General features: G+C 39.0%; 1 protein-coding gene across 7 annotated transcripts in view; it reads right to left on the bottom strand.

Moving 5' to 3' along the window:
* Window positions 1-25,007, bottom strand: part of mllt3 (MLLT3 super elongation complex subunit) — a 66,249-nt gene that overhangs the window by 8,789 nt on the left and 32,453 nt on the right. For 4 of the 7 annotated variants that reach the window (XR_006368794.1, XM_044097800.1, XM_044097802.1 and 1 more), the window contains exons 3-7: window positions 20,137-20,219; window positions 16,305-16,448; window positions 10,356-10,403; window positions 8,798-8,926; window positions 2,855-3,418 (exon numbers count right to left, since the gene is read on the bottom strand). Coding sequence is in view for 6 of the 7 variants with exons in the window: in XM_044097800.1 (XP_043953735.1) it covers window positions 2,855-3,418; window positions 8,798-8,926; window positions 10,356-10,403; window positions 16,305-16,448; window positions 20,137-20,219 (968 nt within the window). In the remaining variant the exon portion in view is untranslated. The remainder of the gene's footprint in view (window positions 1-2,854; window positions 3,419-8,797; window positions 8,927-10,355; window positions 10,404-16,304; window positions 16,449-20,136; window positions 20,220-25,007) is intronic. The other 3 variants (XM_044097801.1, XM_044097803.1, XM_044097804.1) reach the window with 2 other exon arrangements.

Raw genomic sequence — 25,007 nt, 5'->3', positions numbered from 1 at the left:
AGAAAAAAAGGCTTGAAATATTTCACACTCTGTATCTATGTAATTTACACAGTGTGCACACTTATTAGGCAAGGAAGTATATTGACCAGTTTATCATTTTTAGGCATATTTTCTCGTTTCAAGGTGGTTAAACTTGATTGCTTAATGGATTTAATCACAGCAAGTGATGTGTATCTATTTAATGAGGTTGGTGTGGCCTATGGATGTCACCACCTTAAATCAAGGTGTACATAATTATTAGGCAGATTCTTTTCTGGGCTTTGGATTGGAGAGAAGGGGAAATTTGTAGCAGTTTACTGCTACCATCAGTGTCGGAGGAGGTGAGGGGGCTGGCAACATAATTACTATAATACGGAAATTTACAGTAAAAAATGGCCAATTTACAGAGGTAAAATACGGTGGTTTAACAGCCAAAAAGGGAGACTTGACAGGTATGTCAAAAAGAGACTTAAATGATTCTGAAACATCAAATATGACCAAAAGGCTCTCAAAGGGATGCAGAAATAATGAAACTGCAAAGATATTGGGGTGTGATCACAAAACTAATATTTCCAAGCAAATAGTCAACAGGGTTCAAGAAACATGTTGAGAAAAAAAGATGCACATTAACTGCCAAGGATTTGAGAAAAACCAGGAGTAAAGCCATCAGGAAGTCTGTACCTTCCAGTTTTGTCATATTCCATAACAACTACCTCCCTGTAGTACCAGATATTCAGAGCTCAGAGACATGGCCAAGGTCAGGAAGGCTGAGACTCAACCACCTCTGAATCAGATTTCAGCTCAAGGCTGGGCAGAGAAATATCTGAAGACAGATTTTTCAAAGGTTTTATGGATGAAACAAGAATGACTCTTGACAGACCAGATAGATGGTCCAGTGGGTGCATCAGTAACAGGTACAGAGCTCTACTTCCAGTCAGACACCAGCAAGGTGGTGGTAGGGTACTGGTCTGGGCTGGGCTGGTCTGGTGACCTCAGCACCAATCTCTGGTGCTGAGGTCACCAGAGACTCATTATTTTTCATCTCAAGATTATAAAGCATTTTATGCTGCATTAAACAACAAGTTCCATCAAATATATTACAAACACAGAGAACATGAATGGCTTATTGCAAACAAAGGTTTTTTGATACATTTCTCAGAAATTGTGCAAAAGTCTGATAACAACTTACCTTCAGGTATAAGTACTTGAAATAAAGACTGATTATGAGACATGAGTCCCAGACCTCAAGGCATGTACTAGCACAGTGTAAAACTAAGTCAGGTCTGATGTGTTTGTTTTACTGACTTCAGTACAGCTTGAATTTCAGACTGGAACTCAATATATGACATTAAAGACTTTAAAAATGTAAATAAAAAAGATGAAATGTTTTCATTTTGTGTATTTCTACTTTAACATATTTATCATGTTACTTCCAAAACCATCTGTGAAAAAATAGAATTCCACCAAATTAATCTGCAGGTTGATAACCATCTAAAAATTAAATGTGACCAGATCAAAACTGTGTGGAATATGAAGTCTACAAAAGGCATCTAACCCCAATTCACACAGGATGTGAATAAATGTGAATAAATAATTTATTGCAAATCTCTCCAAGTCAAAGAGATTTGACTTGCTTTAACCACTCTGCTTTATGCAAACTGTAGGCAATGTCACCCGGTCCACTCCCACATGCAGGGTGCTCTAAACATGATTTTTATGCAAGACCTCTGAATCTTGCATAAAATTTTCTCTTGTCATCATCACCAACTCCACATTTCCTCTCCTATGATTTTTCAGGCACACTCTTCAGAGGAAAACGCAGAGGTCACACAAATAAATGAGAGCAGCGGTCTGTTGGCCCGGGGTTGGTAGCTTGGGGAGCATCAAACACCTGGCATTTGTCACCTTATATCCCTGTTTACAACTCTTACCATCTCCATTCCCTGTATGATAAACGTTGAAAGGGTTTGTCCATACGCCACAGACAAAGAAACACTGGTTCGGATCATAATTTTTAATAACACCCCTGCCAGAGTAAGCTCCTTCTCCACGGAAGCATGCACAAAAGACACCCCTCTCCCTCTTTTACACAAACTTTTAAAAATAGAAATAAAAACAGCAATGTGTCAAAGAAAACTATTCAAAACAGTGGGATTCAGACTTTCACCACACATACTCACTCTTTTCCCTCCCTCACAAAGATTAAAGTCAAACTCTTTGCCATTCATGGCAGCATCTCTTTTTTTCTCCTCAGGTGTAGTAAAACCATAAATTTTTCTTGTCTTCTATTTGGCTTTATTACCGCCTTTCTTTATGGGGTGGTTCTCCACCAAATGTGTGTGGACCAAGCAACCCAGTCAAATGTCTCTTCTAATGAAAAGAGCCACTGCAGGGAGGTTTTTCCCTGCAGTGGCCCTTACAGGAAGTTTTTTTTCCCCCTGTAAGTGCAGAGGAATGGTACAAAAATAAGCAGTGTTCTTACGTTTTAAGCATTGGTGGGGTGAAATGATGCTGTTTTGGTCATAAAGGCAACTGCAAAATGCATCTTCTAACTATTCTTCACAGCTTTGATCATTTCCTGTTGGCCACACATACAGCTGAACGCCTACCTCAGTTTATTAGATGTCCACCCCTTCACCCAGCCCCCAACAGCTTGCCAGACCACCATTAAAGACTCTCTTCCTGCTGGTTCTTTGATTTTATGGTACTTCACACCAAGGAAGGACTGGCCACCAACATTTCCCACTTCTGAAGTTTCACTGGAAATGGATGGTGTTTCTCACAAGACACACCAGCAACACTTACCTGTTAACACATTTGCTTCTTAAAACTCTTACACCAAAGAATGGAGAGGTAATGTCTGACTTGGACTTACATCTGACTTGGACTGATCTTCCATATCAGAGTCATTGGGGTCCACCAACTCCTGGAACGGTGGAAGCCTGGACACTTTCTTGCGCTCTGCTTCATCCAGTTCTGGGCGTAGTTTAGTTGTTGCCATCTGCGATTTTTTCTTGTCGGAATAATGAGAATCTGAACCTGATGTCTGCTTTATCAATGATTCCAGATACCCCTTTCTACATTTTTTGGTCATAAGATCATCACTGTCCAACACAGAGAGGCGCTTGTTTAAGCCTGATCTATGGGTCAGTCCCTCACTTCGATGCTCCTTGGACAAAGACTTGGGTTCCTTAAAACCCATCTTAGGTTTGCTATCTCTCAGTGGCTGATTCTCTTTGGGTTTCCTTGAAGATTCTTTGGGGACTTTTGAGGATTCCCAGCCAGAGTCTCTAAAGGCACTTTTGGGCTCTTTCAAGTTTTTTAAAGGCTTGTCTTTGTGGTCCTTGGAGGGTTTGTGGAGTTTGGAAAAGTTGCTGCTGTTAGTGCCAGTGGTTGTGGCTGTTGTGAGGAGGTCAGTTTTACCTCCTTTGAAGCAATCCTACAGAAAAAAACAAAAGAAATCATCTTCAATAAACATGAAGGAAAATTAAGAAACTAAGCTGCTTCTTGTTGCAAATTGGGGTTCTGGGAATCTCCTAATTTTTTCTTCTCAGTAACTGTTCACTGTATTTGGATCACATTACTGAAACGTTTACCACTTGCTTTCATCTAAAAAAGCAAACATTTTAAACTAATCAGTTCTTAGCAAGACTACTCATCTCTGAACTTCCTGTTATTGCTAAAGTTTTCCAAAGGGTTGTGACACACTATAGCTCAGATGACAACCATCTTGGACAAATTTTAATCTGTTTTTTGTTGAGTAAGAGTCCTAAATGACTTACTCAAAAGAATCTGCACTTTTAGGCGAACCAGATTTAAATTATCTCTGACCTCTGACACTTTGGATTATTCAGTACTGCACCAAAAATAAAAATTTCTGGGCTTGCTTCTTATTTTTTGTTCAGACGTATTTATGCAGCTCAATCAAATCTTAAATCGTCTTTAGACCTTGTATAAATGTAGTTGGATCTTCATAAAAATCAGTTATCTCCGTTATATTGTGTACAAGAATAATACAAGGTCAGTTTCAGAAACGTTTTTATCCACATAAGGTTTTTATCCTCACAAATAGCACTGTTTTATACATGACAAACGTATAGGGGGCATAGTTTTTAGTTTTATATTAAAACCTATGTCAGCCAATCAGATTGCTTCAAATCAATCATGATTTCCTGCTTCGAAATAAACATGGAGCCCGGAGGTAGTTACAGAAGCTGAACTACTTTTAAATAATAGAATATTAGACTTATATTAAACTTATGTTGATTAGGAATTATATCAAACTATGTATGTGGATATATTGATGCATTATATATTGCAGACTGTTTTGCGTGGGTCCCTAGATCTGTTTTCCAATGTACACCGAAAAAACACAAATACAATTTTTTTTTTTCCAAATCTTCATTTTGGTTTTATAAATTATTAATTTTTAGTGATATTAAACTGAGTTCTTGTGTGGATGAAAGGCCAAAATTCATCATACATACTTTTATATGTGGAATCTTTAATTTTCAGGGCATCTTCTGAGATGGCCCTTCCACTTTAAGCATATTCAAAAGCTCCTGTTAAATCCTCATCCTGATATGGATGATCCTTAACACAATCCTTGGACTTTATCAGAAAAAATGTTTGCTGAAAATTTGAATGATATTGCTTCTGATTTACATACATTTTCTTGACACCTTTCTTTTTTACAATTATAAATGTCTCAACCATGAGCTTTAGCATTTAAGCCACTAAAAATATACATCATACCTGGGTCTTAAGGGCAGGGATGACTCCATCAAACTGGTCAAATGTATTATTGACATGCATAGCATGTCAATAATACATGACATGCAATAGCATAATCAGAATATGATTAATGTTATTAAAGCTTTGAAGGTCTGACTGTGGTTGGCCAGCAGTCTGAACAGTGACCCAAAGATTGGTGGAAGCTATCGTTAGCTTCCACCAATCTTAAGCTGGTGGGAGCTAAAGATTGGAGTGATGGCAAAGAGCCCATCTAACCTCAAAGATTAAAGCGCATTACAATGGCTGAATAGTTAAAGATTCCAGGGGAGACATGCAAAGAGCTTGTCAACAGAAGCATTATAAGAAGCATTTGAACGGCTTTAATGCCAGTTGAGGGTTTTCCATTGATTTTTGAGAAGGGTATGAATGATGTTCCAATAGTAAATGTAAGCTAACTTTTTTATTTTAAATGAGAGCCCTTAAACAATGGGCTAAACTTTTTGGTTGAAAGAAAAGAACTTTAAATCTAAGTCTGTCATTAAATTGTCATCAGTTTTGATCATAACTGTATATTGGTGTCATGTTATTTTGGCATTAAGAGCCTTTGGGGAAAAAGCATGTACTTTACGACATGAAAACTTTCTAAGAAAAAATACAAAATAACCCTAATTCAGTACAAAAAGCCCAAAAATAAAGCGCAAAAAAAAAAACCAAAGCCCAAAATTATTCAGACACAAGAAAGTAGGAAATCTCTGCTTAGGTCAGTGAAACGTAATGAGGGGCTGATATTTGGACGAGCTTCCACAACTGTGATCATAAGAGTTTCCAACAAAAGAGCTGTAAATATAGCTGAATGTTGAGAAAAAAAATGCAGAAACTTTTTGTCATTCAGTATTTAAAGTAGATGTCTAGCAAAACCCACCGCCAAAGAACAACTGTCTGGATGACTTATTTTGAACTAAAAGGACTTGAATCTATCTGAAGAACAAAGCTAGCAAAAACTTGGTGGCCAAGTCAGTAGAAGATTAACCCTGTGCCTTTCATACAAGAGAAAACAAACATGTTGCCCTGCCGTTTGCCATTACCATCTGTGAAAAGAGCATCATTCTTGAGGGAGAATCAAACGGGTCTCCTCAGTAGTTATCAGTGAGAGCAAACTCACAATTTCTTTTGAGCAGAGCTGTTCATTGGGAAGAGGGAGTCTTTTCAACAGCTAGACTTTAAAAGTGAAGAAAGAGGCAATGAGGAGAAAGGAGGAAATGCAGTGGTTCCAATGACAGGGGCCATTTGTCCTCAGGTCTAACCTCCAGCCCTGTTGTCAATATTTCACGAACGCAGTAAACCCATTAAAGTCGTCTAGACGACGGGTTGTATTACAGCCCTGGCCAACCACTACTAAGACCTTTCATTTTGTGTTTCGGCTGGTGACCCCAGGGGCCCTCAGTAGAACCCATTCAGAACTTCAGTGCACTCCTGCACTGCAGTTAACCTGCTTCCCCTCCTTGGCTGCCTGACATCTATAAGTTCTGGCAACAGCACTTAGCTTCTCTTGGCTATCAATATTTAAGAGATGAGTGGAGTGACCCTATACAAATCCCATGACAAAGGGGATTTTCACACCTAGTGCTCTGGTAGACTGAGTTCAATTGGAGCCCAAAATTGCAGCATTTGTTACATTTTCAGTTCGTGTAGTTCACTTTCACACTGCACTGTCAAAACGAAACAATTTGTCACCTACCCTGGCCTGTGGTGGGGCTGCACCAAGAACTACAGAAGAAAACAAGTACAATTTCATTCTTCACAACATGTAAACATTAATGGAGTGGTATCAGATTTCTCCATTGATGTATATTTTGGGCATTGCCTAACAGAAGCTACAGCCAGTGTGGTGCAATCACTGTGGATTTAGCCATACTGTTCAGAAGCAGGATTGTCACAAAAGTGTCATAGCGCCTTAATTTCTTACCAAATTTTTAAAACATCTGGCTTAAATTCAGAATCAGAAATTCTTATATTTTCATGGTGCACAAACAAATCTGTAATTTCTCACTCAAGTAATGCGATAAGTGTTATTTCTTTGGTTACTTACAATGATAATACATCCATTAACTTTATGGCAAACTAAAAATAAAGATTAGTAGGACACAAAGTCTACTCAGCATTATTTGAAAGCAAATACTATAAAGGCAATTTTTCATGCACAAATAAGGCATACAACTCTATAGGCTAATATTACCATGTCTTGGAATAATTTCCCATTGTAACCCTTGTAACTTTTTAATTCAGTATAATTATCACCATTATCTTTATTACTACACATCCCAAGACATTTTCATTGTTAATTCCACAGGGCATCATCATTTCTGTTATTTCAGTGTCCTTGTGACTGAATGCTAGCTTACATGTAGGGTACGCCCCAGTCATCACTCACATACACACAAACCCTCTGTTGTACAAAATTATGATTTCATTTGGCAAAAACAAACTGCCCCTGAGCCTTAAATTTATACTATCCATCCATCCATTTTCTTCCGCTTTATCCGGGGTCGGGTTGCAGGGCAGCTTCAGGCCCAGACTTCCCTCTCCCCAGCAATTTGTTCCAGCTCCTCTGAGGGGAATCCCAAGGTGTTCCCAAGCCAGCCGAGAGACATAGAAATTAAATTCACACTAAAGTTTTTGAATATGCTATTAAAAACCAGTTGCAGATGTATTTAACTTGAGATACTAGACTACTACCCAAGCTTAAAGGAGGCCAACTAAGACCACCGGAGAATTTTCTATTTGAATAATAAAAATGTCTAAAATAGTGTCAATCTGCTCTCTGTGAAGGCAGATGCTTTTTCCTTCTTGCATGCTCTCCCTCATCTGGCCTTGCTTTATGCCCATGTGTTCATTCAGGCTATTCTTTTAGAGCCTCTCAAGTCAAATCATGGATCTGGTCAGCTGATAACGCAACACAATGGATGAAAAGTTTCTCGATGAGAAGACTGGGCAAGGAGAACCCTCTTAACCCGTCAGGACACCAAAGAGATCAAAAAAGGCTGCTGACTAAGGAGTGCTGTTGATTTTGCAGGCCACTCCCGTTACTGGTTGGCCAATCAAAGATGCGCTTTTGCCATATGTTGTTTTGAGTCTGTCTGGATGACAGGAAAATACTACCGTCATCCAGAAAAAAGAAATAAAAAATTTTTTCATGGCATATTTATAATGGATATAAAGTGACAAATTTATTGGTACCTGAATATGTAAATTTGTCATGAGTATGACGTCGTGCCTTTTCAAAACTCTGCAAACAAGATGGGAAACAGTGAGACCGCAGCAGCAATGTGCTATTAGATCACAACAAGTCTGACTCAAGAAGGAAGTTCTTATGACGGGCAGCCACAGGACACTTTGCATAAGACACAGATGAGGTCTTTGAATTAGTTTTTGGTACTTTAAAGGGGCAGTATTATGTAAAATTGACTTCATAACTATCATGTTATAAAGTTAATCATGTATCAAAAACATACCTAGAGTGATGCCTTGATTCTTTCATGCATTTTTGAGAAATCCTTTGACCTCCATGGCAACCATTCAGCTGTGCAAAACGCCTTGGTAGACCTAGTGCCGCCTTAAAGGCCCAGCTCCTTCTCTAAGCTGCAGCTTCCAAGCCTCAGAGATTCCACCTCACAGAGCAACCATCCCTCATGACTACCCCACTCAGCTCCTTCAGACTAGCCAGCAGCAATTGACAAATACCTGGTGGAACTGCACATATGCTGAGCTACTTTTTAGTGCACCACTGGTAAAAACATTGTTAAAGTGTTAATAGAGGAGTGATGTTGTGATGACTTCCTAAAGGCCCAATTTTATTAGAGGCCCAATTTCAAGGCATTCGATTTCAAAGTAAAAGTTTCTTTAACTTATATTTGATTTCTACAGCATTTTTATAACAACAACAGATATTATAGTAGAAAATGTGCCTGGAAAACACTTAATACTGCCAAAATACATAAAGGTGAAATGATATGAGCACTGTGTAATCAGGGCAGACGGCACTAGAGAAAACCATTCAGTGATGTAGTGCACCTGGAATAGTCACCTTTGAAGTGTGGAAGCTCTTGCTCCTCTTTGGATCGGAGGACAAAGACGTCAGTGAGTTGTTGGGAAGTGTTGGCAGCTTGAGGTGCTGGCTGAACAGAAAGGTTGACCCTTCCTGCATTACCATCACCTGCCAGAGGAAAAGATAACTGAATATTTTGGCTGTGAAGTATGACTTGGAGAGACACTCCTCATTTATCTGTTCAGATAATATATGACTTAAATATGTAAATCTTTGAGTAAATGTCTTGTACCTGAATTTATTCTTTGCTCACAATTTTATGTTTGCACAAAAGTTCTACACAGATATAAAATAAACAAAAAGCTAGGATGTAATTTCAAAGAAACTACAACTTTCCATTTGTAACATTACTGGTAGGACTTTACTTAAACTCTGAAAAAGTTGGGAGTGGAAGAAAGAAGTTAAAAGCACTCGTAATTCAAGTTTGCAAAAAAAATTAATTAAACATACAGAACAACCAGAAAGCACTCGCACCCATTCAATGTATGCTCTGCTGTCCTTTTCAAGATCTGCAGAGTATAAATTGGTCAGATAGTCGGAGATGCAGTTGCAGGGAATTGTTAGCGAGGCCCTGTTCTGATTGTTGCATATATATATATATATATATATATATATATATATATATATATATATATATATATATATATATATATATATATATATATATATATATATATATATATATATATATATTCAGAATCAGTTAAGCTGAATTCTATTTTTTATTCATTCAGCTTAACTGATTCTGAATATTTTTTCTTCAAAATTGCTTAATTTTCATTTTCCCCATTCAAATGCTCGGAAGCGCAGCTGGTGAGGCAGCAGGGAGCTGAGCCTCACCTTTGATTGCACAACCTCTCACTAACTGCGCTGACTGCCATTCTATGGGAGCATGTTCTTCCTGTCTTTACGTTGCCTATAAAATGGCTAAAAACATTTAATGTATGAACTGATTTTCCATAATCTAACTTATGCATATAAAGTACAGTATTTTTTGTCACCAACTGTGTGTGTGTAAGGTGTTTTGTGTGCTGAGGAGCTATCATAAACGGCAGAGAACGGCAGAGAACAGGGACTGGCCTCATGGGGGCGCTCATGAGGCAAGTCCCTGCATGTGCTGCAACTCCGTTATTAGGAATTAACTGCACCTTAATGTAGTATGATAACCCAAAAGAGTAAAATGTTAACATTGGTAAAAAAAAAAAGTTTAATTATATTTTTAAAAAATGTAAAAAGAATTAATGCTGGAATCCCTCTCCAGACATTGTGACTCCACAACTGCAGAGCAAGAGACAGTAACAGCGAGCTAGCCATACAGTCAAGTGCAGCGACATATTTATAGATTTCTCCTCTTATCACAGCAATGTAAGAAAATGACAAGTCAGAACAGTATTGCCTTTTTAAATTTTGAAAACAAACTACTAAAATACCTGTCAGAATAAAAACTTGTCAAGACACAAAAAATGTTTAGTAACAACAGTATTCCTTCTGATTAGTTGCTTATGTATTGCTCTGCCCTCTACTCCCTTCTTCTCACTTTTCTTACTTTTGATTCTTCTGGCCCTCGCTTGTGAGGATCCCGCGTCTGTAAACATAGAAAGAAAATTTCACAAACGTGTAAGAAATACTTTGGTTACAGGCAGGGGACCAATTCCATATTTTTGAGGTGGATGCGAACATCTCACCGGCACACCCCCTCCCCCCAATCCTAGGACATAAACTTGTAGAAGTGAGCCAAAGAGCCTGTGTCTAGAACCTCCTATGAGCTGCAGGTCTGAGGCTTTTTGTTAGCATGTTTTCTATCATTCTTATAGCTTGATAGGAAGCCTTATCCAAACTGGCAACCCACATTAATAAAATGGTGAAATAATATTGACCACAAAACACTATTTATAAAAGATATCAACATTTTTCTTACACAATCCTAACAAACGCTTTTAATGTTCTCTTCACAATATTTATTTATTTACTATTAATCTGTTTGTATGATTTGTTCTTTAAATCATACAAATCATTATTTTTTGGTCTCAGGAAATGACTGAGGGATGAAGAGACTGATGTCTGGTTCTTTAGGTTCTGCGTTTCCTCTCCTGATCCATTCTGTCTGATATCAAACCCACTGGGTGCCACTGAATGTCACAGACACATTTATTTTAATGCCCCTATTAAACTTCACTGTGATTGTTGTCTTCCCACTACCATCTATATTTTTGCCAGAGGTTTTACTTTAAGATCGGTGTAGTATCGGGTGGACATTTTAAAAAGACACTGGTTGATAGCAGCTCACTGCGGCTGCATAGTCCGTCTCTAGGTAACCATGACAACCATCAGTTCGTGGGGTCCCATTTAGGTCCCGCAACAACAATTTAGCTGACCCAAATATTTCCCGTGTTTTGTTTTGGTCATTATTATTACACTTATTGTTGAGATGTGTGATTGTGTGTTGTAGGTGTGTCTATCAGACATTTATAACAATACGGAATAAATCGCGGTATTGGTTCAATACGGGCGGAGACAACAACAACCACCTTTCATTGTAGGCTAGCTTAAGTTAGCCTGAATATTTACAACTCTCCTGTTGATACACTGACATTACTTACTCTCTTTCAACCACTTTGAATAGCTTCTTCATCTCTCCAACATCTTTATCCTTCCCCCTCTTCTGTTTTGTGCCCCGGAGTTTTTCTGCGCCCCATCTTTAGCTCCCTGTTGTCGAGGCATTACTATAAATTTAAAAGAGCGCGTTCTGGAAGGGACGCTGCCCAAGCTACATGAATGAGAGGGGAGAGCGGCTGGCAGGAGTGAAGGGGCAGCTGGCAGGAGTGAAGGGGCGCCTAATCAGTGCTGTTTCTCTGTTATTGATCATTTCATACACAAACAGTTGTTAAGTACATAAAATGCTGACTAGGAAAGAATTCCCCACATCGTTTCTGCGTCCCCCCTAGTGCAACGCCCCGATGCGTTGCATACACTGCATAGCCACCTTTTGCGCCACTGGTTACAGGAATTAAATTAATATGAACTGATCATTGACAAACAAAAAAGATAAAACAATGTGAGTGTTATCCAGTTAGAGCATAGTTAAATACAGGAATGGCCTTTTTATATAAACTCTACCTAACATAGTAACTTTTACATGAAGAGTAAAAGGTACATAATAATTAGTGTGCATAATAATTCTGCACACTAATAGTTGCCCAATATTCATGCTCATGCAGACATGCAGACCTAAGAAAGCCAAAATCTCGGCTTTATTTTGTTAAATATTCAGGTTTGAGAGCTTATTAACATTTTGGATTGACAGAGTGCTGCAGTTGTTCAACAATGAAATTAATCCTCAAAATTACAACTTGCATAATTACTGTGTAGTTTATATGCAAAGGAGGAAGTTCCATGGAATTTACAATAAAATTTATCATAAAGTGTGGAGATAGAACCACTGTGTAGAGTTTACTGAATAATTCGTAATTATTGTGGTTTGCATTGCTAAAATGTATTTAATAATCACATTAATAGCAATAGCATTACAATAATGTCCTTTATTAAGCCCATATCTCTATGGAAGGTTTTTAATGTGTTCAATCTGCAGCAGGAATAAGTGGCAATGTACATCAAATGAGTGGTTTTCAACATTAAATGAACTTTTAAGACCCACAGAAATCAAACTAAAATTGTTTATGTTTAGATATGACTTTGGTTTGTAATCATAGAGTCCTGTGGTCAGTTTCACAGATCTAATCCATGCTACAACACTTTTACAAAAATTTAGGGCTCTAAATAAAAACAAGTTTAATGAGTAAACCCACTTCATAAAATTCTTCATAAACATCAGGGTTTTCCCCCAGTGTATTATAAGCCTGGTAGTCACCATGCTTTCCTATGCCCCATGCCACGCTAAGCGATGCTTGATTTTAATTTTAGAGAAATTTGAATAAAAAAAACCCCAAAAAATAAAACTGGATTGCAAGCATCTTTGTTGGTCTGGGAGTTTCACTTGCAGTGCACACTTATTTCTAAATGATTTATAGGTTTATACTTTATGCATTTAAAGCCGGCAGAGCTCAGACCAATAACACAGCTGGTGCCTAGGCGTGTTGCCTCCTGCGCTGCTGCTACTTTTTCTCACTCCCAAGTTACCTAGGTGCGGTGCCGATGTACTTGCGCATCTCTGTGCGCAGTGCAGTGGATTTAACTCATCATGCAGGGTCGGTCCTGCGCTGTATGAGGCCTGGAGCAGAATTTGACTTAGGGGCTCCTTTTGTTGCTAAAACCATCAGCACCTCTAACAGCTTATGTGTTAGATTAAGTGAAATCCGGGAGAAAGGAATAGTTTAATTGGCCAACCTAGAAACAATCAGTTAAAATGCAGTTTACTAATTTGTATTTGTGAACAAACAGAGTTCATACTCAAAGAACTCTGTTCTTTGAGTATGAACAAAACAATCTACCTATGAATATTAGTCTTTGAACTATTACAAAGTAAACTTGCCAGCTCCTTAAAATCTTACATTTAAATGTTAAACAATTTAAAATATTTTAATTTATGCATGCTGAAACCATTTAATCTAATTCAGCAGCATTGATAATTCCAGTAAACAAATGTTACATTTATGTATCTGTGGTCTGAATTAAAATATTAGCATTCATGGGTCCCAGGCCTGGTAGGCCTTATGGAGCTACTGACTTAATTTGGATTAATCAGAAGTGCAAATTATTGGTATTCATTTTAATTGTATCTTTTGATTAGTTGTTTTTAAGACTGGTTGTGGGTTTAAATAGTATCTCATTGGCAATGTTTTCCCATAACATGCAATAATAATACTTTTTCTGTCTACTTAACATCTTTTAATACAAAAACATGATGGACCGCCGGTAGGCAGCCTTGGTGCCCTGACCACTGGGCTTAGCATGTTTTCTGGGGAAAACCCTGAACATTGATTTATTGTAGTGGCTCTCAATACAAGTTGTATGTTATTTAAATTCTAACTTTTTAAGTTGCTTAATTGCTTTATTTTTAAATCTTGTTTGGTTTATAAGCCAACAACCTACAATAGCTATAAATAATTGATATAATATATGGAAGGTATCATAACTTAAGTTCAACGTTCAAAGCAACAAGGTTTTTCTAGAAAAATATTCAGATTTGCGACGCCAATTGATGATGGCAGAAGAAATTACACTCTCTGTAATAAACTTATAGAAGATCTGCAACACTAACAGGTAGGCCTGTCACAATAACAAATTTTGCTGTTCCAAAAGCACCATGTAGTCAGTGTGATAATTTGACTCCTATAGTAACTATCCAGAGATCATCAGCATCAGCCGGTGTTTAGAAAAAAAAAAGTCAGACCTGACTTTGTGCAACAAACTTTTCCCCACTGCTCACGAAGAATGATCTGTTTATTGCTCTTTTTATTCTCCATAATAGACTTAGTAAAAGCAGGAGAAGGGGAGTGTGTGTGTGTGTGTGTGTGTATGTGTGTGTGTGTGGGAGGGGGGGGGGGGGTCAATATTTGCCGTGAAAATAGCTAATAAAGCCTCCAAGTAGTTGTGAAGGGTTTTTGCGCTTACGTCACTATGACGTCACCGCGACTAGTCGACATCGACTCGACTATTATCATGATGTAGTCGACGTTAAAAAATATGTAGTCGTTCAACCTCTAATACTTCCTATTCTATAGGTCGCCAGTCTGTCGCAGGGCAACACAGAGACATACAGGACACACAACCATTCACACACACACACGCACACGCACACACACACACACACACTCACAGAATTCAGAGAAACCACTTAACCTGACAGTCATGTTTTTGGACTGTGGGAGGAAGCCAGAGAACCCGGAAAGAACCCACGCATGCACAGGGAGAACATGCAAACTCCATGCAGAAATACCCCGGGCCGGGAGTCAAACCCAGGACCTTCTTGCTGCAAGGCAACAGCTCTACCAACTGCGCCACTGTGCAGCCCCCTTCAATAATCATTAGATTTAAATAGAGAAGATGGGCACATCTGACTACCTGATGCAATAGTTCACACTACACAAATTTTTGCCCTGATTTTCCCCTTACGACAATCTTAGAATGTTGGGTGTTCTAAGATTGTCGCTTGCAATTTCGGAACCGATCATCTTGTAGTGCGTGGTGTGTTACGGTAGATTGTCGTGGCCTCTCTGATCTTAATCAGGGGTTTTCCCTGACTGGGAGCGTTAACGCAGCCTGTTGAATGTGACAGGTAGCCAATCAGAAAGAGCGAATCCCCCTCCGTTCTTTCTGAGGGGAAATTACGGAGGGAATCCCAAACAGCTGATACGCTGCAACCCGAAGTCCAGCGGACATTGGAGATGATATATGGAAACAACATTAATGTTTATTCAACATTTCATGCAAAGAATAAATAACTGACAAGGGAGTAGTTGGAGCAAAATTGCTACTGCAGTTGATAAACCCAGTAACATTTCAGCTGTTCTTCGTTAAGGTGACATAAACAAGTTTTAATAATTTTCATTCAGTCATGATTGACACTAGCCACATGCATAGCAGGTAGATTGTAGTAAAGAATTGATTATTGCCTGGTTGTAAAATGAGTTAATTGAACTTGTAGCCATTATTTGGTGCCCATTGTTGGACGCCACATGGCCCAATCGAATCGTTATATCTAGGAATTCTGTCGGCTAATGTGTGGTCTCTCAAATTTTGAAAATGGGCCGACAATCGGCTGACAACTCTAAGATTGTATAATGTGCGCTGGGCATTACATTAAGAAAATAAGGAAGGGAGGGTCAGTGGAGAGCACCGGAAATTAGCCTTTTTTCATTCAGTGTCATCAACAGAAAGGGAAAGGTCGGAAGAAATGATAAAGCCGATAATTAAAATGAGGTTGATAGTTTTAATTTATCGCGCAATTAATTTATTTATTGTTTACTGCAACAGGCCTACTAACAGCAGTTGTTTGTTTTGTTTTACACTGATAGATTGACCAATTTGAATCAAGCTTACTGGTTGATATCTCATTGGATCCATTAAGTTTGATTATAGGCTAAACTTCATAGAATTTAGCCTATAACTAAATTTTGTGAAGCGTCAAAGTAAAGCAAGGTTGAAACATTTATGGTTTTAGAACCGTTTACATTTATTGTATGTTCCTGCAGTTTAAAGCCATATTATTCCTGTTATTTGGTTTTCCTCCATTGTCTCTAAAAAGAAGCATTGATAACAGCTGTATTCACACTAAGGTGTTGTTTTTTTTAAACTTAAAAAAAATTCTTAAGGTGCTGATAGTGTGACCTGGAACCAAACTCTTGTTTGTTTTGTCTGCTTTTTCTTAGTTTGGCTCCTTTTTAGTATGTCTCCAACAATTTTAGGTTTGTTACTCTTAGCTGTAGGACTAACTAATTGATCATAATTGTCAATAATAATTAATATCTGAGAAAAGTGAATTCTAATATGTGGAATAAGACAAACAGTGCCTTCATCACACTCTCACCCCTCCTGCCTTCAGCAGCTTCCTTCGAAAGTCCTCTGTTGGGTTGTTGAATGTCAGCTTTTCACAGCGTAGATGATTGACAGGTGGATGACCCTCAAGGTGGAGGAACAGGTCATAATCAAAGCGAACTTTCTTCGGTTCTTCCTAAGAAAAGTGCCAGCCACCAATATGGGGAGAAAAACAAAGGAAATAGCTTAATATTGCTGTTGCAGCAGCCGAGAAACGTCACTATATGTGTCACTTCTTGCATATATTCAGTGAGATCAGATTTCCTATTTGAAGTCTTTCAAGTAACTTCCTTTATTTTCTGAGTAACACTGACTAGTGGATAATATAGCTCACTGTGAAAAGTCACATTTCTTCAAGAATGATGTCAAGTTTCTGACAGATGAACAGTTTACCAACAAGATGGCATGCAGATATGGGAAATCTAAAACATCACTGTTTTTATTATTATGAATCTATATTTTCTCATAATAATTAATGCTCTTAACCAGACAGAAATATGCTTCATTGGTTACTATCTCTTAATATTACAAGGCTGTTAATAAATCCAGTAACTGTTAGGAACCTCTGTCACCAACAGTGGAACATAAGAAGAGCTGGCTGCTGGCTCTCCGATGCCAGAGTATTTGCCAATGTGGTAACTCCAGCCTCTCAGAATCTCAGATCTTCATCTGAAGCCTTTTGAGTTCAGAGCTCACCTACTTCTGTGTTCTGCCCTATTAGGTACGCTTCGACTCGGGATTCTGCTCAGATCGTGGTTTCCTCCCTCCTGTTCCAAGCTACCCCCACAGAGGTCTCCGCCCCACAGCAGCACCGGCTTACTACTGCTCTATCACCGCCTGACCCAAGTCCAACTCTTGCTCCTCCCTGGCGGGTCACCCTGCCCGCACAAGTAACTGCCACCAGCATTATCCAGCTTCAGCATCCCTGCTGGACTCTTCGTTGTCCCCAGTGTTCTGAGCGAGCCTTCCAGTGTGGATGTGTTCCTGTCCTGGACTCCCTCATTATTACACTTTCAACTTCTTGTAAATAAATCTAAAGGAACTGTGTTCCTGTCCTGGACTCCCTCAATATTACACTTTCAACTTCTTGTAAATAAATTTAAAGGAACCGTCCCGATCTCCTTATGGTGCTTCTGCATGTGGGTTAAACAAATTTCCAAAAGCAGGACAGAACACTCTGGCCAATATGACCCAGTAGAACCTCTCAGGAGAACGACGAGGGAACAACAATCGCTAACCCAGTCTCCTGATTCCGTACTTAGAACCCTCAGCAATTGACAAGAGGCCACTAATCAACGCCTGGAGCAGGTCACTGAGCTACTGCTATGATTGCAGTCCAAAGAACCAGCCTTCCTTGAAGAAGGCACTGACGATCCACCAGCCACCCAGCAGCTTTCCACCTCACAAGACATCAGTTCACCTAATGCTGAGAAATCTCTGGTGATGCGGGCAGCTGTGGAGCATTCCTACTCCAATGCTCGCTTATTTTTCACAGCTCCTGCTTTGCTTCCCACATGATGACGCCAAGATTTCATTTATTCTTGGGCTTCAATCGGGGAAGGCGCTAAGATGGGCTGAGGCGTGCTTCAATGACTATTGCAGTTTGGCTGCACTTTCAAGAAATTTATTGAAGAGTTTAAATCAATTTTTAACAAAAATGCAGATCAAGCAGGCGTATCCTACCGACAGTGGTCCTTGAGGCAGGGGCACAGATCAGTTGCCAAGTTTTCCATTGAATTTTGTACCCTAGCCGCAACCTCAGGCTGGAATTCCTTTGCGTTAAAGAGAACCTTCTTTCATGCTGTTAGTGAGCCCATAAAGGATGAGTTGGCACTGCTCGATGAGCCTGAGTCAATAAACGAGCTAATAACTTTAGCAACCCGTCTGGATAACCATCTCAAGGAAAGAAGGATGCAAAGGAACACAAGAGGGAAACTGATGGGCCCCATACTTGATATTTTGCTTCCTGCCGTCCTGCAGTTTAATAATGACTCGCTCCCCCTCACTGCACTTACAGATTCGGGTTGTGAGCAGAATCTAATAGATCACTCTCGTCACCCAAGCAAATTTGGAGACAGTCCCTGTGCCCGTACCAATTAAAGCCTACGCCCTTGATGGGCGCGCGCTGCCCAAGATTATACATAAGACCAAGCCCCTTCAGCTAATCATCTCGGGTAATCACCATGAGTCTATTTAATTTTTTGTTTTCTATTCATCCCAGACTCCGTGTGTCCTAGGCTTTAGTTGGGTCCAGCAGCACAACCCACACATAAACTGGTCTGAGTTTCGCATAGAATCATGGTCTTCACATTGTCTCTCCTCCTGTTTGCAGTCTACCATCCCTCCAAGTCCTGCCCCCGCGGTCCTTTGTGAGGCGGACCCCATAAATTTGACAGGAATCTCAGAGTGGTACCACACTCTCAAGGAGGTCTTCAGCAAGGACAAGGCTCTTTCTCTCCCCCCACACTGCCCTTACTGCACCATAAATCTCTTGCCTGAAGCGTCTCTTCTGTCCAGCCGTTTATATAACATCTCATATCCTGAACACCAAGCTATGGAAAGATATATAAACGAGTTCAAACGCTGAACATTCAAAGTGACACTGGGCTACCAACTCCCACTTTTTTCAGCAGATGAAAGAGACATTTCAGTCACCTCTATCCATCACCAAATTCACTGTTGCAGGCACATCTGATCTGACGCACAGCTGAACAGAACCGACGCTTCGCCAACCGCAAGCGCATCCGAGTACCTCGATACTGCACTGGTCAGCAGATATGGCTTTCTTCTCATGACATTCGCTTTCAATCCCTCTCCAAGAAGTTGGCTCCTAGATACATCGGCCCCTACACCATTGAATCAGTTATCAGCCCAACTGCTAACTGCTGCCAGTCTACTAGCCAGCCTCCGAGTCCACCCCATGTTCCACATCTTCCAGGTAAAGCTGATTCAATCTTTGCTGATATTATATACAGTATAGTTAAAACTACTCTCATACACATTGATCCCTCATGGGAACAGTGTATATCTTCCTATATTATAGTTCTTAAAGACAAATCAGAAGAGGCAGATCAAAGCTTTACCAGATCCTAGCGGAATTAGCAGCAAAGTTCTGACCAGTGGCTCTCTAAAAGTTTAACCCTGATTTAGAGCCCCACCCCCTCTTCTCCCTGTCACTAACTATTACATATAGAACCATGGTAAATGCTGACTCTGATTGTCAAATAATAACTCTATTCATCAGAGTGCTAAATATTTTTTTCCTTAAATTACCAGGTAAACCCTGTTGAGATCTAGATCTCATTTTTAAGAGAGAGCTAGGCAGAAATCTGCAACACACAACAACCTTGTTACTCAAAAATAAACCCCACCTGTAAGACACTCCAGGTTTGAATATATTTTCAATATTTGCATCTATGATCAGATTTCTTACATTATGTGTTAATTAATACACACTAAGGAAGATATATGAATTAGAAACTGAATGTCAAAAAGAAATGCAAAATCAACAATAAATTATTGAAATATTGCCTCTTTCAATAATGGACCCTGAATAAACTGAAAGATTAATATTTTTTGAAATGCTATTTTTGTTACAGAGGCTTCATATTCCATTTTTATTATTGCTGTTTATTAGGGTTATTTAACATGTTTTCCAGGTCTAATGTTAAATGTTCTTCAGAAAAGATAAATATTTTTATCTTTGAGCAGGTATACTTGTATTAATATGCCATTATCATTATGTTAGTTCAAAAATGGTGTCATTTTTGAACTAACATAATCAATTACATATTGTTTCATGTAATTGATCTTATTAAAATTACCTTATTTTTGAAGTAAACTTCAATAGGTAAGATGAATCCAGCATATCCAGACTCCTCCACTTTGTATGGAGGATCCTTGCATACTGAAAAGATAGAGAAAGGTTTGTTAGAGACTAACATTTAAAATAAGAATGCCAACATAATAATGAGCTGCACAAACAAAAAGTTTAACGGAACAAACCTGCACAAACGGAGCACTAACCACTCAGACTATTTGCTGGATTTTTTTGAAGTGGGTCGGGTGTCAGCTTCACACAGCTAGCTAAGCATCACACATCAAACTTTAAAGTTGAAAAAAAAGCTAAGACATAATATAAATGACCTGATTAAATTAGTTGCTGCAGATTAGACATTTCTTTAAGTTGGTTCAAAGAAACATTTATTTTCAATGTGGGAACACTAAGTAAACAGATCTCTCGTGGTCTGAGGGGGTTTATATGGTTCAGAAGTGACCAGTAACTGTTGTCCCAAGACCAATTTGTGCTTAGTAAAATTATCCTTGGACTGCCGTTTGTGACTAGCTGTTATTTATCCAAGGGAGTTCCATATTTGCTAGGAATACTATGATAGAATGATAAAGATCTTTTGTTTTTGGCTGGTGATGTGGGTCATTTACATAAACTTTGTCAAGTTGCACATACAGTGGGGAGAACAAGTATTTGATTCACTGTTGATTTTTCAGGTTTTCCCACTTGCAAAGCTTGAAGAAGACTGTAATTTTTATCATAGGTACTCTTTAACTGTGACTGATGGAATCTAAAACAAAAATCCAGAAAAATACAATGCATGATTTTTAAATAATTAATTTCCATTTTATTGTGTGAAATAAGTATTTGATACACCAGAAAAATGAAACTTAATATTTGGTACAGAAACCTTTGTTTGCAATTACAGAGATCAGACGTTTCCTGCAGTTCTTGACCAGGTTTTCACACACTGCAGCAGGGATTTTGGCCAACTCCTCCATACAGATTTCCTCCAGAGCCTTCAGGTTTTGGGGCTGGCGCTGGGCCACACGGACTTTAAGCTCCCTCCAAAGATTTTCTATTGGATTCAGGTCTGGAGACTGGCCAGGCCACTCCAGGACCTTAAGATGTTTCCTACGGAGCCACTCTTTAGTTGCCCTGGCTGTGTGTTTTGGGTCGTTATCATGCTGGAAGACCCAGCCACGACCCATCTTCAGTGCTTTTACTGAGGGAAGGAGGTTGTTGGCCAAAATCTCACGATACATGGCCCCATCCATCCTTCCCACAATATGGTGCAGTCGTCCTGTCCCCTTTGCAGAAAAGCATCCCCAAAGTTTCCACCGCCATGCTTCACGGTTGGGATGGTGTTCTTGGGGTTGTACTCATCATTCTTCTTCCTCCAAACATGACGAGTGGAGTTTAAACCAAAATGTTCTATTTTTGTCTCATCAGACCACGACCTTCTCCCATTCCTCCTCTGGATCATTCAGATGGTCATTTGCAAACATCAGACGGGCTTTGACATGCGTTGGCTTGAGGAAGGGCACTTTGCGTGCACTGCAGGATTTTAATCCTTGACAGCGTAGAGTGTTACTGATTGTTTTCTTTGAGACTGTGGTCCCAGCTCTATTCAGGTCATTGACCAGGTCCTGCCGTTTATTTCTGGGCTCATTCCTCACCTTCCTCAAGATCAATGATGCTCCACGAGGTGAGATCTTGCATGGTGCCCCAGACCGAGGGAGATTTTCCGTTATTTTGTATTTCTTCCATTTTCTAATAATTGCACCAACTGTTGTTGCCTTCTCACGAAGCTGCTTGCCTATTGTCCTGTAGCCCATCCCAGCCTTGTGCAGGTCTACAATTTTATCCCTGATGTCCTTACACAGCTCTCTGGTCTTGGGCATTGTGCTGCTGGAGTCTGATTGATTGAGTGTGTGGACAGGTGTCTTTTAACAAGTTCAAACAGTTGCAGTTAATACAGGTAATGAGTGGAGAACAGGAGGGCTTCTTAAAGAAGAACTAACATGTCTGTGAGAGCCAAAATTCTTACTGGTTGATAGATGATCAAATACTTATTTCACACAATAAAATGGAAATTAATTATTTAAAAATCATACATTGTATTTTTCTGGATTTTTGTTTTAGATTCCATCACTCCTATGATAAAAATTACAGTCTTCTTCAAGCTTTGCAAGTGGGAAAACCTAAAAAATCAACAGTGTATCAAATACTTGTTCTCCCCACTGTAGAGGAAAAGCAATGCTCAAACACATATTGAGCGAGTGTGTGTGAGATGCAAACATCTTTGTTCACAAAGATATATGTGCTCACATCAATCTCACCGCACACTGGTGGCACAAACATAACGTCATAAACAGAAGGTTGCTCTTATGATGTGCAAACGTAACATCTGTTCTAGCCAGCATTCTGCTTCATCCAGCTTAATCTCGGCTAACGTTGCAACGTTAACCGAGCGGTGACTAGATGAAACCTGTATACCCAACAATATTTTTCACACATGGACTAGCATCATGTGCATCATATGGGTTTCAAGACATCTTGTGTTACTCCATAACGTACAACATGATCATGTAGATGTTGAATGATAGTGGCTCATGAATGAAGATCTGAGGATCCCCAGACTCCTGGCGGTAATTAAAAAAAGCAACCAACTGCTTCTGAAAATCCCCCAGTAAGAAAATTGAGTCCAGCTGTGTGCAATTTAATTTAAATATGCATACAGCTGTTCTGGAAAGGCCCCAGATGTTTATTAGAGAACAAAAAACACTATCACAATCACCAGGGATTTTAAGTATTTTGCAGTTGCTATTTCTAGACAAAAATATACAAATACCTCTGATATTGTGTCTGTATTGGTGTAATAATTGAAGGCTTTTGTTGCTATTGACTTTAAAGAAGCAAAGTCAACAGTTGTGTATGTGCAGAGACCATGAACAAACTAAAACTATTGTGACCTGATATTTCCGATTGGACCTAGTGCTTATTAGGGATGCACAAATAGATCAGCATCAAATCTGTATGGCTCAAAATCAGAACTGGCAGGTCAGGATTTTTAAAGATAGGTGATTTGTGATCAGCCAGAAAACTGGAATTGGTGCACTGCTGGTTATATCCTTGTAAACTAGATTTATAGAAACTTTTCTCTTGTTGTCCAGTTGTTTGGTTTTCTTGTTATCACATAAGACAGCCACAGATCTATAGCTCCTCTTCACTAAACCTAGAAATTACAGTGTTTGAGTTTAGCTGTAAAACTTTACGGTTCTGTTTAAAAAACTTCCATTGAATATTATATCTCAATGAGCCTATATGATTTAATAAATCAAAACTTCTCCTAAACTTGTTAACATCAGAACATATTTGATATGTCACTGTTGCTTTGCTTTCATATATTATGTAAATGACAAAGCCACTTGATCTAGCACTCTTTTCTCGTGAGATCTCATTAAATCCCTTTTCCACAGCTTGCCCTGAAGTAGAAACAGGAAAAAGCAATGGCTTAAATTAGAAGCAGATCCTTTAAAGCTGATGACAAGGTCAAGGCTTCCCTGTTGTACACCTCTGGGACTTAAAAGACAAACAAACTCTGACAGAGCTCAGGTGTTTCCCCCTAGAGGAGTGTGTTTGTCAGAGAGGACAAACACACTCCCTATAGGGAGGATCCCTATAGACTCTGCAAAAAAGCACCAATTAAACTTGCTTTTGTGGACCTCTGAGATTTTTTCCTGGGAGAAACGGTGAAAGCAAGTTTGGATCCCATTTAAATTATTTGGGTATCCCATTTGGGTCTCTACTGCTTCTAGAAACAACCCAAGTGCTAGAAGAAAACATCCAAAACTGTTTTTTTTTTTGTGTCTTTTAAAGGTGTCATTTCAAAAACCTCCCAATTCAGACCCAATTGGAGGCCACAGCCCATTACCTAGGAACCAAACCAAAAAATAAAAAAAATTAAAAAAAAATCAGCTGGCATTTGGCAAAGTAGGTAATATATAAGTTGGGGTTAGGCTATTTGCTTTGGGTATGCATGCTAATGAGGCATGATAAACAAAAATAGACTAAGTTCTACCCTGCAAATTTGTCCATATGACATTTGGTATAAAACCAAAAAGGGAGGCAGAAATGTACATGTCTGGTTTCACTACTCCTTATCCTCTTTACTGGTATAAGACGTAGCGATGGAGGAGAGCACAAGAACACCTTGATTTAGAGTTTGTATTAGCATCATTTTATTTATTAGTGTACTCACACATTTAACAGATCTTTAGGACATCAGCAGTGAAATGCCTACTGAACAAAGAAAGATTGGTGATGATTGTCCGAGTGGGTCAGGTTTAATTAAACCATTACACTCTGCTAAAAGCCAGTTTGTTTTAACCATCCACTGTTCACCTCTGGGTCTCTCTAGACCGACTATAGTTGTTGGAGGGAAAGCTGATCTCTGACGCATGTGTAGATCAGAGGGACATCCCTCATCTAAACAGCAGCAGCTCTGCCTGCCAATGATGCAAACTGCTGCAAAAAATGAAACATTCAGTCTTCTTCAGCGCTGCTGATTAAAACAAACACAAGAAAAAGTAATGTAAATTTACAACCAATGCAAATGCGAACACATCAAATCTTGCAACATAAATCAGAAGGAATCATTGGCTTTTATCAGAAAGATAACTAACTCACAAGAATAACCATGACTATTATTGTTAATGGGTTTCTAATGAAATACCCTACCCAACCAATAGATGAAGCTTGTTAAGAAGCATCATGGTAGGAAATGTTAAAAAAGTACAATGCCTATAAAAACTATTCATTCCCTTTGGCATGTTACCCTTTTTATTGCTTTTACGTATCAGCCATGAAGTCTAAAGGTGAATCTACTAAATACTGACTTGA

This window comes from Gambusia affinis, linkage group LG18, assembly GCF_019740435.1.
Source record: "Gambusia affinis linkage group LG18, SWU_Gaff_1.0, whole genome shotgun sequence".
Taxonomy (NCBI): Eukaryota; Metazoa; Chordata; class Actinopteri; order Cyprinodontiformes; family Poeciliidae; genus Gambusia; species Gambusia affinis.
The sequence above is the reverse complement of the archived record's forward strand: the minus strand, read 5'-3'. Positions and strand labels throughout refer to the sequence as shown.